Source organism: Perognathus longimembris, chromosome 4 (assembly GCF_023159225.1).
Source record: "Perognathus longimembris pacificus isolate PPM17 chromosome 4, ASM2315922v1, whole genome shotgun sequence".
Lineage (NCBI taxonomy): Eukaryota > Metazoa > Chordata > Mammalia > Rodentia > Heteromyidae > Perognathus > Perognathus longimembris.
In genome coordinates this window covers 33,512,111-33,525,345 of record NC_063164.1, presented here as the reverse complement: position 1 = coordinate 33,525,345, position 13,235 = coordinate 33,512,111, and the positions used below count along the sequence as shown (strand labels likewise).

Sequence of the window (13,235 nt, the reverse complement as noted above, 5' to 3'; positions counted from 1 at the left end):
CCTCTGTACTTCACTTTGACAATAAAAAACAATGAACTACCGAGTCCAACTTAAAGGTTTCTTTAAAAAAATCTATGGGAATGTTTATCCAGAATTCAGTTTTCCCCAGAATTTAGAAATCAATCTTGATTCATTTGTGGCTTTGGAATCTCTGTATTTTTTAGAGTATTTATTATCAGACTTCCTTATTGGAAAGGACCTCAAGTTATGGTAGCAGCAGAAGAGTAGGGTCCTGGGCTCTCTCTGAATACCCATGGCTTAATGTCACTAGCTGCTTCCACTTCTGGAAGAAGAAGAGGAAGTGACGACATGCATATAGAGAAAGTGAAGGCACTCATGGAGGGAACATGATGACATGCAGCCAGACATGGGTGGCTCATGCCCGTAATCCTAGCTATTCAGGAGATTGAGATCTGAGGACCATAGGTCAAAGCCAGCGTGGGCAGTCCATGAGACTCTTATCTCCAATTAACCACTCAAAAAACTGGACGTGGCACTGTGGCTTAAGTGGTAGAGTGCCAGCCTTAAGCACAAATCAGCTCAGGGACAGCACCCAGGACCTGAGTTCAAGCTCCATAACCAAAAAAGAAAGAAAGGAAGAAAAAGAGGGAGGGAGGGAGGGAGGGAGGGAGGGAGGGAGGGAAGGAGGGAGGGAGGGGAGGGGAGGGAGGGAGGGAGGGAGGGAGGGAGGGAGGGAGGGAGGGAGGGAGGGAGGGAGGGAGGGGAGGGAAAGGAAAGAACTTACAAGGAGAGAAAGTGAGGACATGCATGGGAAGAAAATGAAGACATGCATGGAGCAGCGCCTACATAGTAGCCAGAGAATGAGTGAAGTGAATCCACTTACAATTGATACTTTAAGACATCTCACCACTTCCACTGGACCCCTCCCACCCTCTCTCCCCTTCATTCTGGATTTTACCAGGCCCTCTGACTAGTGGCTTGCTTCCATATTCCATGCCTCAAATTAATTAATATGGTTTTATAAACTACACATTCAATCATGTCACTTTGTTTCTAAAAATCCTACCAATTTTTCCATATTACTCAGTCATTGGTATAGCCTATAAGAACCAACATAATCAGAATTCTAACACTTCTCAGACCTCTTCTCCTCCAATCATGACAGCCTTGTCTCAACAGTTTTTGGCAAACAGTAAGTACTATGGTAGGCAATAAATCTTCCAAAATGTAAGAATTATATCGATGCAAAGAAACGAGCCATTAAAGAGTAAATTGTCCCAGCAGAGTACTTTAAAAGGCAATGACTACATGCTTTAGTATCCTTGTGAAGTGCAGATACCAATTACCTCTTAGAGTTCTGTAAGGGTTCAAGATAAACTCTATAATAACATCTAGAAAAGTTAAAATATGTTATTTACTCAGTATAAGTGTTGGTGTTGATTTTTAAAATTTTACCAGTGTTACCATACCAAGGTTAATAACCTTGTGGATGCACCGCAAGCGGGAGAAAAATCAATTCAGAAATGTTCAAGCACCCATTATTTCTTCTTTTTTTATACCATAAGAACATTTACAGTGTATTTATTTGAATAATGACAATTTAAATTTAATTTGAATAATTATAATGAATTTGATAATTTAAGTAATTATTTGAGTGATAACTATAGTAAATTTATTTGAAGAATACTCATTTTTTCTTTATCTATACCATAAGAACAGCTATAGTGAATTTATCTGAATGATTTTTAATGTCTAGAAATGTAGGCAGTAGGACATATTTTACTCTGGCAAGGTGACTACAAGGCACAGTTGTTCTGGAAGGTCAGAGATTGGGAGAGAGGCAGGATCACAAAAGGTTCGACCTTGGGTCACTGTCCACACTAAGTCAATGCAAGCTCAGGTACAAATGATGTCACAGAGATCCAAGCTGACATCCAAACAGAATGCAAGCACATTCCCATCCAATCCTAATTCTCCTTTTGTAATTGGCATAAGGACTGAGGAGTGGTTCAAGGTCAGTGCTGCCATTTAAGTATTGTTTCTCTTGGGTCTCTTCCAACCTTTGGAACCCCAAGCTTTTCAAGAACTGAGTGACAGCTTTTGCTTTTCTCTCATGCCTCAAGGTTTTAATTGCAACCAAATATTCCTCTATAAAAGCAGTAATAATATCAGATAACCCCATCTGTTGTAAGATACCTGGTCGTCAGAAAATTTTAGAAGGGCAGCCATGGGATCTGCTCCAGGAGAGAGGATGAAAATCAGTGGTGCACAACAGTTACTGTCTCCAAATGCCTTGGATAAATCAAACGGAGGTGGCTCAATAAATGCACGCCCCAATTTGCTGATTATATATTCTTGCAGCATTGGAATGACCTAGAAAAAAACAAAAATATGTTTGAAACAATATCCAAAAATCCTTTTAAAAACCTAAAAACTTCATATTCAAAGGTGTTTATAAAGCAAAAGACTAGCTATATTAACTTCCAGTATTCTTTAAGAGATGTACATAAAGATCTTTTAGAGAGAAAACAACTTAAATGACTTAAATTCCTAGGCACTTCATTCCTTTTAATGACTATTGAAGAGATAGAAGGAGAATTAAAAAGCAACCTTAATACTACCTTTCTATAGTACTGGGGATTTTAAACTCAGGGTAGTTGCTAGGACGGTATGCTATCACTGAGCTACACTTCCCGCTCTTTAATTCTTTACTAAGTTTACAAACATGAATTACAATCTTAGAAGTCCATACTCAAAACTAGGAAAGTTATACAAAAAATCTCTATACCATCAAGAAAGAATTGATATAACCAAGGAAAAGAGATGAGACAAAACAAAGAATACGAGACTTAGAACACATTACTAATATTCCACTCAAAACAGAGCAGAGGTTTAGTCCAACCAGGCAGGAGTCTTGGCTAGAGAAAGTTCACTTCTGCAGCAGAGAAACGATGGTCCATCTCTGGGAACACACAGCAAGGCTTGGGCACTTGTTTGCTGAGCACTATCTGGCCCATCTGCTACAGAAGGCCTGAGTTGGAGATTCACCGAGCTCCACAAGGAGATACACTGCTTTAGACTCAAGGGAAGTAGAAGCCACCCCCAGCCTGAGCAGTGTTGAGAGGAATCTAAGAGGATGGGGCCTGCTCCTACACCAGACACCTGATGGTGAATTAACAGAGATGTCAGGCTCACTACCCTAAATGCTTGTGCCAGGCATACATTGTGTTTTCCTTCACTTTCTTATTCTTTTCTGGTGGCGGATCTTTTTTTTTTCCCCCCACCAGGTTAAAAGATAATAAGCAAAAGAAAGTAAAGCATTTATCTCATAAGTTCTGTCTGTCCTCCCAAGACTAACTTCTTCACTAAATTGTACTACTACACATGAAAAGAATGAGGACTATGATTTTTTACTTGTGGCAGGTTTGAGTTATGAATGGTCCTGCATTTGCCAGTGGTTTGAGGTCATGTCAGTTGTATGCAAACCAGGGCAATGTGGTCAAATGATTCTTCTGGTAGCACTAGATGACCAAGTCAGGGATGCTCACTTAAGGGTGACGGAGACAACGTGTACTACTTCCTTTTCCTTCCTTTTTTTCTTTTTTTTTTTTTCTTGGTCATGGGGCTTGAACTCAAGGCCTGGGTGCTTGCTGTACCTGAGCTCATTTGCTCAAGGCTAGCACTCTAGCACTTTGAGCCACAGCGCCACTTCCTGTTTTCTGGTGGTTAATTGGAGATAAAAGTCTCACAGTATTTCTTGCCTGGGCTGGCTTTGAACCACAATCCTCAGATCTCAGTCTCCTGAGTAGCTAGGATTCCAGGTATGAGACACTGGTTCCTGACCACTGCTTCACTTTTAATGTTAAGAACCAAATAAAAACTTGCTTACTCCCAAGACTGAACTGTTTCCTCCTGAGGTAAATGAAGCAGTGCCAGCTAGTTATGCAAAGCAATAGAATTGGATCCATTTCACAACCTATTATGCCAGCATTAGGTTTGTAAAATGAAACCTGTCAGTAACAAAAGTTATGAATTAATTTAGGCAACCATCTTCTCAAAGGCAGGAAAGATGTTTGTGGACTTCCCTGTACAATTTTTCTATTTATTGCAGATTCCTCCATGATTTAGCTGAAGTCAGACCAATATATTAACTTATATTTGACACATTCCTTATTGAAACCTGATTAATTTGCTTTTTGTTTGCATTTAGAAGGAAAGAACTGTGTGTAGTGGCTATTCAGATGGTAAATGGGCTCCAAACATCCCAAACTCCAATATAAATCCATTTGGTGTGTTTCTTTTGTCAGTAAAATATCAACTATTTAATTGTAAAGTACTGGCCTATCTTACCAATGATTTTGTAAGAATCTTTGATATTTTTCTCAACTAGAACATTTTGAAGGACTGGCATTTGTGACATTTTACCACTGAGTGAAGTTGGGTTTTGAGAGGAAAGAAGTGGAAAGGAGGATATTACTCCCCCCACACCCCTTGCCCGCCAGTATACATGAGTTGGTTTAACAAAGTATACTGTTAAAAGTTGTCACTGCCTGGTGGTGACACATCCAATATCTTGATTTAGAGATGAGAAAGAAATAAGATCTATGGACTGCTAGCTTTCAGGAAAGCACTGATTCTTTCTCAAATATACTGATAACCCTTCTTCTTTGAAAACTCCCTTTTAAAAACATACTGTCAAAATGTTATATTTTATAATATATAGATTCCAAAATAATCAAATCACCACAAGAATTAGAGGACCTTGTAACACAAAGAGGAAAGAGTTTTGAAGCTCCCATATAATATAATGGCATCCTAATAATATCTTATATTAATTTTTAATCAATTTTTTTTGTTTTTGTTGGTTGTAGGGCTTGAACTCTGGGCCTGGGTGCTGCCCCTTTATTAGTATTTATATCCTTTTTTTAGTATTTATATTCTTTTAATAGTCATATAAACATTTGCCTAATGCTAAAGTTGTTTCAGTATTTATATTTTAATATTTGTATTAATAAATGTACAATAACATATTAAAGCATGGGTGTGATGGAATAGATAGTAGTAATTAGTTAATTGTATCAGGGCAGACTGAGTTTAGCTCTACAAGTATTACAAGCATTTCCTCATTGTGCTGGCTTATTACAAAGAAATTCTTTTTTTTTTGACTGTGGAAAGAAATAAGGTATGCAGGCGGCCAACCCTCCATGTGCTGGCTCAGCAATCAAGAGTGATTAAGGCACTTAGAAGTCAACACACGACCACAATTTTGGTGTCAGGGACATGCCTTGGAGAGTCTCACAGTGGCAGTTACATGCTTCTGCCTTGACACTTGTGTGCACATTTTCTTGGTTCATAAAGGGTCTGTGACCCAAATCTCTTTAAGTAGACACAGAAAGAGAGGAAAACCAGAAATATTAGTAAGTATCCTTGTCTATACACTTGCACGTGTTTTCAAGGGCAATGGAAGAGTTCTACAGGAGATTAGTGAATATACCTGAGAAGTTACAAAGTAGAGAACTAAAGTATTGGGTAGAATAAGTTTAATGTTCCCTTATTTAAAAACAAGCACAATAACTGCATATGCACATAAGGGAACAGATAACCCACATGTGATGGGTTGTATAGAGAAAAGGGACAGAACTCATAGAACTGCTTCCAAAGCTCACACTTACCTTGTCTGGCCTTAAGCAACGAATGATGAGCATCCTTTGAAACTCATCTGCTTTATCTTCCCATTCCTCAGGGAATAACTCATGGTGTGGATCCTAAGATGACAATGCATAGAACTCAATGTCAGATATGTCTAAAAAGAAACCGTATTTTGACATATAAAGCAATTCTTAAAGACATATAATAACTCAGTGAAATCAAGAATGCCTGGGCAAATCTTATTACTTTGTTAAAGTTGAGGTAAAATTACTGTCAACAGTCTCGATACAAGATGGATTTTTATGCCTCTATCAGAAAGAATGACATTGCCCCATTCATGAGAAAATGGAAGGACTTGAAAAAATTATACTAAATGAAGTGAGCCAGACCCAAAGACACATGGACTCTATGGTCTCCCTCAAAGGAAATAATTAGCACAGGTTTAGGCTAGTCACCACAGAGGATCACAAGAGCCTAATAGCTATGCCCTTATGAATGCATAAGATAATGCTAAGTGAAATGAACTCCATGTTATGGAAACAACTGTTGTAATTACTTTAAACATGCCATGTGAAACCGTAATTTCTATTGTTGATGATCCTCTTATATCCCCCTTCCTGTGGTTATACCTGCACCATCACTGAATCTTATCTGAGTACATTGGAAACTGTATATACTGGTATTAGAACTAGGGAAGTGAAAGGGAATATCAAATTCGAGAGACACAGGATAAAAAGACCAGACTACAAAAGCAATACTTGTAAAACCATTTGGTGTAAGCCAACTGAACAACTCATGGGGGGAGAGAGAAAAGGGTGGGGGGAGGGGGGAATGAGGGAGGAGGTAACAAAGAGTACAAGAAATGTACCCAAGGCCTAACGTATGAAACTGTAACCTCTCTGTATATCACTTTGACAATAAATAAGAAAAAAATTACTGTCAACATTGATACCTTTGAGATTTCAGGGTAAGCTATGTGGTTTCTCAAATCATACATCTTCATGCCTCAACATAGTTTACTCAATTTCAATTTAAAATTAGCAAAAAGCAGTCAGGCACTGGTGGTTCATACCTGTGCTCCTAGCTACTTGGGAGGCTAAGACCACAAGGACTGCAGTTCAAGGCCAGCCTGGGTATGAACACAAGACCTCAACCAATAACTGGGCACAGTGGATCACACCTATCAGACATGCAAATCTGGCCAGCAAAAAGCTGAAAGTGTGGTTCAAGTAGTAGAGAGGTACACTTGAGCAAAAATGTGAGAGTATGTATGGTCCTGAAATCAAGCCCCATACCAGCGTGTGTGAACACACACACACAGCAAAAAAAAGTGCTAGAGACATGACTCAATGGTAAATACCTACTTGCACATGAGGCCCTGAGTTCAAAATCCAGTACCATTAAAAATAAATAAATAATGCATATTTATTATTAATAAGAGAAACTCAAACGTGATCTATTCTAAAGATGTGAGCTTATGCATAGACACAACTGATCTGAGTCACTGTTTTAAACTACTACATAGTCCTTTTCTTCAAATAGAAAGATATTAACTTGTTTTCCACATTCAGAAAATATAAACAGCACCTGTGTGATAAAAATTACAAAAATTTAAATTACAAAAAAATAAAAAAATATAATAAACAAAAATGGCATAGAAATGCTAATGAGTATAGTGTGTGTGGGGGGTGAGGGGTGTGTGCGCCAGTTTTAGGAGTTAAACTCAAGGCCTGGATGCTGTTTTTGAGTTTTGTTTGTTTTTTTCCAGTTTTGGGGCTTGAACTCAGGGCCTGAGCACTGTCCCTGGCTTCTTTTTGCTCAAGGCTAACACTCTACAACTTGAGCCACAGCACCACTTCTGGCTTTTTATATGTATGTGGTGCTGAGGAATCAAACCCAGGGCTTTATGTATATGAGGCGAGCACTCTCTCTACCACTAGGCCATATTCCCAGCTCTGTCCTTGAGCTTTTTGCTCAAGGCTAGTTTGCTACCAATTGAGGCTTGAGCCACAGCTCAAGGGGTAGAGCTTTTTTTGATGGTTAACTTGTGGTAACAATCTCACAGACTTTCCTGCTTGGACTGACTGGCTTTGAACCATGATCTCAAATCTTCGTCTCCTGAGTAGCTCCAATTACAGGCCTAAGGCACCAATGCCCAGTTGCAAAATAATATTTTTAAGGACCCTGTAGGTCTTTCCATTTCTATACATTTCAAGGAGTTTGGATGGAAACTTAAAAATACAGCCACTGACTGGGAAGGTGGAGATAATATCAGTCATAACTTGTATTTTAACATCTGACCAGTTGTTTGAAACTTATTAAAATCTTGCTTTTATGCAAAGATGAGCTATTTAACAGTATTTTCTCCATTAAAACACTTTGGAAAAAGACAAAGGGTTAAAACATACCAAACTATCATACACAATTTTCCACCCATCCTTTAAGCGCACAAAGTCCTTGCGAATGCTCCTGAAGGAAGGCAAGTCATCTAAGCGGCATATCTCATCCCAGGACTTCTGAGGAAGCCACGTACAAGGGTTGGTATAAGGATTATCTAGCCCAATTCCTCCAGTGAGCAGAAATCGCCATTCAGCTTTATTAATCTTTGAAAAGCAAGATAGCATACAGAGTCACAAATGAAACCCTCATAAACTAGTTTATGACCATTTTAAGACTGCTAACTTTACAAGTTTCAAATATGGTTCCTATGAAATTCTTAACCATGACAGCTCAGCTTTGGTGTCACAAGACACCAAAGTGTCCACTATTACTAGATTCCAAAATAGTTCCATTTTCAATAGCTAATTTTATTCATTTTCCTCCAGAATGGTCAGTTCGAACATGAAAACCTAAATATATCCTATTTAAATATACCTTTGTCAAAATGTCTGCTTAAAGTCCTATCAGCTATAAAAATAGTAAAAAAAAAAAAGTAGAAAACCATCAATCTGACATTTTCAATTGTTTTTCTTAAAATACGAGTTGTTATGAAAGTCCTACACAAAATGCAAAGAATAAAGCTTTAAGTTTTTCAATTATTAATACATTTATATATGAGCTAAAAATATCTCACATAAATGTGTAGTGACTTTATACAACACTTTTCTCCTAAAAGTGCTTCCTATATATCAATGAACAGATTTTTTTAAATCACAGACGTTTACATAAGATAATGGTGGAATTTGACACAATGTCTTAAAATATTACCATTTACATTATTACTTGGTGAGAATATGTAAATGTAACTAGCAAACGTGTGCATGTTGTATGAGATTCTAATAGAAACATCTATTTTTTTAAATTAAAACATATGTTTCAGAGACAGTAACTATATTCTGAGCTAGCTTTATAGTTTCTGTGAAGCTGAGTCTTATTCAAATGCCTTGCCTTAACTACACAATCATCAATATCATGTTTACACTGTTTACAACTTTAAACAGATATTTCCATGCAAATGAGCACATTGATAAATCACTGTTCATGTGATGGCATTTCACTGACCGCATTGTCATGGATCAGCAGATTCACAGTGAGGCAGAAGGAGAAGAGCAGCTTGTCCTTTTCAAAGAGTGACCGGCAGATATTCACATACAGTGAGTAAGTAAAGTGGTCTTTGAGAATCTGAAGCCTAAGTGACAACAGAAAAATAAAAGGAATACATACAAATAGATAAGTTATGCCTTGAAAGAAAAATGCTTTTAAGAAAACCTATTATAAACCATTTGGTTGTAAAATATTTTAGTAAAATTTCTGGTCAATTACTCCACACTACCCAAGCAATGAAGGATCTTCATTCTCAATTTGAGAGCTATGAGATGTAGAAACACTGTAGTTGAATTGCATTTTACTGACCACTAATTTTCTTTTTTGTTTTTTGTCAATCTCGGGTTGAGTGCTCTGCCTGAGCTTCATGCTCAAAGCTAGTGCTCTATCACTTGAGCCACAGCTCTACTTCCAGCTTAGAGGCGGCTAACTGGAGAAAAGAATCTCACAGACTTCCCTGCCTGGGCTAGCTTTGAACTGAGATCCTCAGATCTCGGGTTTCTGAGTAGCTGGGATTACAGATGTGAGTCATTAAAGCCTGGTCACTGATTTTTTTTAAATTTAATTTTATTTCTGGGAAAAAATGCATGTAAAAACAATTCTTTTATAGGTAAAGGTTTGTGGACTATTTTTAACTTTCTGAGTATTTTGCGGTAAAATTTAAACTCCTTTAAACATATTTCTAAATACTTTATGTGATGTATTAACTAAGTAGTGCAAAATTAATGTCTGCATTGTATTAAATTTACAGCAACTTTAGAGCTGTACTACTCATTTATAAAGCCAAGAGAATATAGAAAAATTACAAAATTTAAACTACATTTTTAATTTTCCACAGAGATAAAACATGGAAATATGAATAATTACAAATATTTGTGACTAGTGATTTTCTAGGAACTGCTAGCATGCGTGATCTGAATTTGCAATAAACCTTAACATGAATATAGTGAACTTTAACCTAAATAACACAAAAATTAAATTATCATTATATTAAAATTTTTTTAACATTTTGATTTTAATATAGATTTTAACAGAAAAGAACAGTTGATTAAAAATATTTCAAATAACTAATGAATGACACTGACTAGTAGCCCCAAGTTTCTAAGAAGATAAATTTATCTGAAGAAAGAAAATCAATAAATCAAACTCGTATTTCTTAATCTCTAGAAAAAATATATTAGTATAATCACATCTTTTAATTTGCATACTGATATTCTATGCTGTCACACATCCTCTTTTTCTTTAGATGACTATTTCTTATCCATGTTATTCTGTGCCATCATTCCATAAAGAAAATGATAATAAATTGATGCGTTTTATTTCTAGCTGAGAACCCTGTAGAGAATATCTTGATAGTAGTTACTAAATATGGTTAAATTCCTAGAGTACTTAAAATATCACAGTAATCTTATTTCCACTGTTACACTCACAGATCTTTTCCTGCATAGTGCTTAATTTGTTTCACCTTTCAAATAGGTTACTCCTATTTGGTCTTTTTAGAACAAAAATATAAATGTCTGTTTGCTCAGACAAATTTCCTATTGTGTATAAGATCAAAAGGAAAATTATTACAAGGGTTGATGGTATTTGAAGTTCAAACTCAGTCACACTAGTGATAACAAGTAGATTAAAACATAGTACTTTAAAAATTTATTCCACTGGCAGGAAAGACATGAAAATTTATCACATTCCATGCTGATGAGTGATACATTGTAATATAAATTCATTTATATTCCTCTGATTGACTTGTGTATTAAAGTAATCATCCAGAAAAGGAAATCATAAATGAAGAAATAATTAGGGACATAGACATTTATGTTTATTGCAATATTATTTATAAGTCAAAATTTAGATACTACCTACAAATATTATCATAATAAATTTATCTTACATTCATAAAATGGTATGTAGCACTACAAATTCTGTTTTAAAAGACTAATAGAGACAAAGAAAATGGTCTTGATAAAAGTGGAAGGAAAAATAAAAGCATGTAGGTCATTTATATGTATATACGTACATATATAGAGGTAGATTTCAGTTTGTTTCTTCAACAAAACTATCCTAATTAAACAATTTTTCTTCTACAGTCGTTTCCTTATTTATCTCTATAAACTCCAGTGCAATGCATTTTATAAATAAGATCAATCAAATCCTTATGACAATCTTACAATATTGATCAAAGTAGTAATAACATACTGTCTTACATAAATGTGATCAGTAATTATCAAAAGTCAAAGAAGAATAAAATATTTATATATTTGAATAAGAGTAAATGAGATGTAATTTTAGACCAACATTAAGATTCTGAAACAATTTGGTAGATTAATATTTAATAGATGTGTTCTTTATGCTTTTGGTATAGTTGAGCCCAATACTTCACTAAAGTCCAGAGGTTATCTTATGTTTATCAAGGATAAGCTGATACTATGCTTGAGATATAACATGTCATTGACCCCGTGGTGGTGATGGCTTGAGAAGCTTTGGAAGGTGAAGCCTAGCTGGAGGAAGTAAGTCATTAGAAGTGGGTCCTTGGCCTCTTCCTTTTGCTCTCTCTGTTTCCTGTCCTATGAGAGATGAATTTATGATAGCATGCCTCTACCACCATGTTGTCCTGCTCAAGTGCGTGAGGCCAAGTAATCATGTACTGAATCCCTTAAGCTGTCTCTCTAAAGTGTTTTGGTCACAATGCCAAACAATAACCAATACAGCAGATAAACATGTCATCCCTATGACAGCTCACTATGACAGCTCTTTAATTCTTGGTGAGAAAATGTTTACTTGGAAACTTACTTTTATTGAAAATAATTGAATAGAACTGGGTAAAAGTTTCTCATCATTGTAGCTGGTTAGGAATATTATTTGCCAGCTCGATTCCTACTGTTCTCTATGTAGGAATGTATACTCATCTGGATGAAAACTCATCACAGGAATGCTTGAGGAAGCAAAAATTTGTAACAACACTAAGCTGAAATATCCTCAACAGTAGAATGGATAAATGCTTTAGGACAAAGTGTTAATTCAAATAAAAACAAATAAAAGCTTCGATCTACTGCTGAAAATCAGAAATCTTTTCCTTTTTTCCTTTTTCTTAAGAGTTTTTATGGTAGAGCACCCAAACTTCTAAATATGTTCTTTTTGAAACATTCCCAAAAGCTATCAAAAGCTCATCAGGCCTTTGATGTACGTCCCAGGAATGTCTTTCTCACAGGCATGGAAACCCAGCTCTGAATCATCAGGAATATCTCACTTCAGTTCAAGGGCAGAAAAGAATCTTTTGTCATGTCTGTATAGAAAGTGTGTATTTCCTCCAGATAAAGCTTCTTTGCTAACATAGATATTTCAACTAACAGGAAGAGTTAGGGTGAACTGTGACTTCATACTTGGCTACCATAAGGAAGTGAGAACCTCTTTCTGTCTGCAATCGCTACAGATGGCTAGGATTCACATCAAGTTCGGGTTCAATGCTTATGTAGGAATGAAACTGCTTTCTTTCTCTACTACCTTTCTGAAGAGGATTTCTGTGTTTGAAGAGGATTCAGATTTTAATTATACTTCCTCACCAATAGTCACACAATGGAGTACTGTCAAAATGAAAACAAACAAACACTGAAAGATACCAAACAATATCCATGAATTACACAAGCACAGTGTGGCATACACAATGTCAGACACAGAAAATTCAAACGGCAATTCTATTTTACAAGATTCTGAAGCAGTCAGCCCCTATCTATGGTGTTAGAGCAGGATCTATGGTGTTAGAGTCAGTGACTTCCTGCGCAGTGCTTTCTGGGCCGTGGATAATGTGCTGTGTCTTGAGCTGCAGGCTAGTTATACAGGTGGACTCATTTCTGAAAATTCATTAATTCCTTCACATTTCTGGAAGCATGATAATAACTCCAGTAAATGCTTTAAATTATATTTTCTCTAGTTATCTTTAGTTCTAGAATTATATTTTACATTTATTATTGTCATACATAAGATTTTCATTGTTTCTAAATTAATTCCAAAGAAAAAGCCATAATTGGACGCGGTGGCACGCATCTGTAATCCCAGCTACTCGGAAGGATGAGCCCAGAGGATCG

The 13,235-nt window shown here is 36.3% G+C and overlaps 1 protein-coding gene across 1 annotated transcript in view; it reads right to left on the bottom strand.

The window, feature by feature from the left end:
- Nucleotides 1–13,235, bottom strand: part of Dnah7 (dynein axonemal heavy chain 7) — a 206,357-nt gene that overhangs the window by 31,169 nt on the left and 161,953 nt on the right. Inside the window, exons 52-55 of the mRNA XM_048344207.1 lie at nt 9,112–9,238; nt 8,019–8,213; nt 5,634–5,726; nt 2,158–2,334 (exon numbers count right to left, since the gene is read on the bottom strand). Coding sequence (XP_048200164.1) covers nt 2,158–2,334; nt 5,634–5,726; nt 8,019–8,213; nt 9,112–9,238 — 592 coding nt within the window. The remainder of the gene's footprint in view (nt 1–2,157; nt 2,335–5,633; nt 5,727–8,018; nt 8,214–9,111; nt 9,239–13,235) is intronic.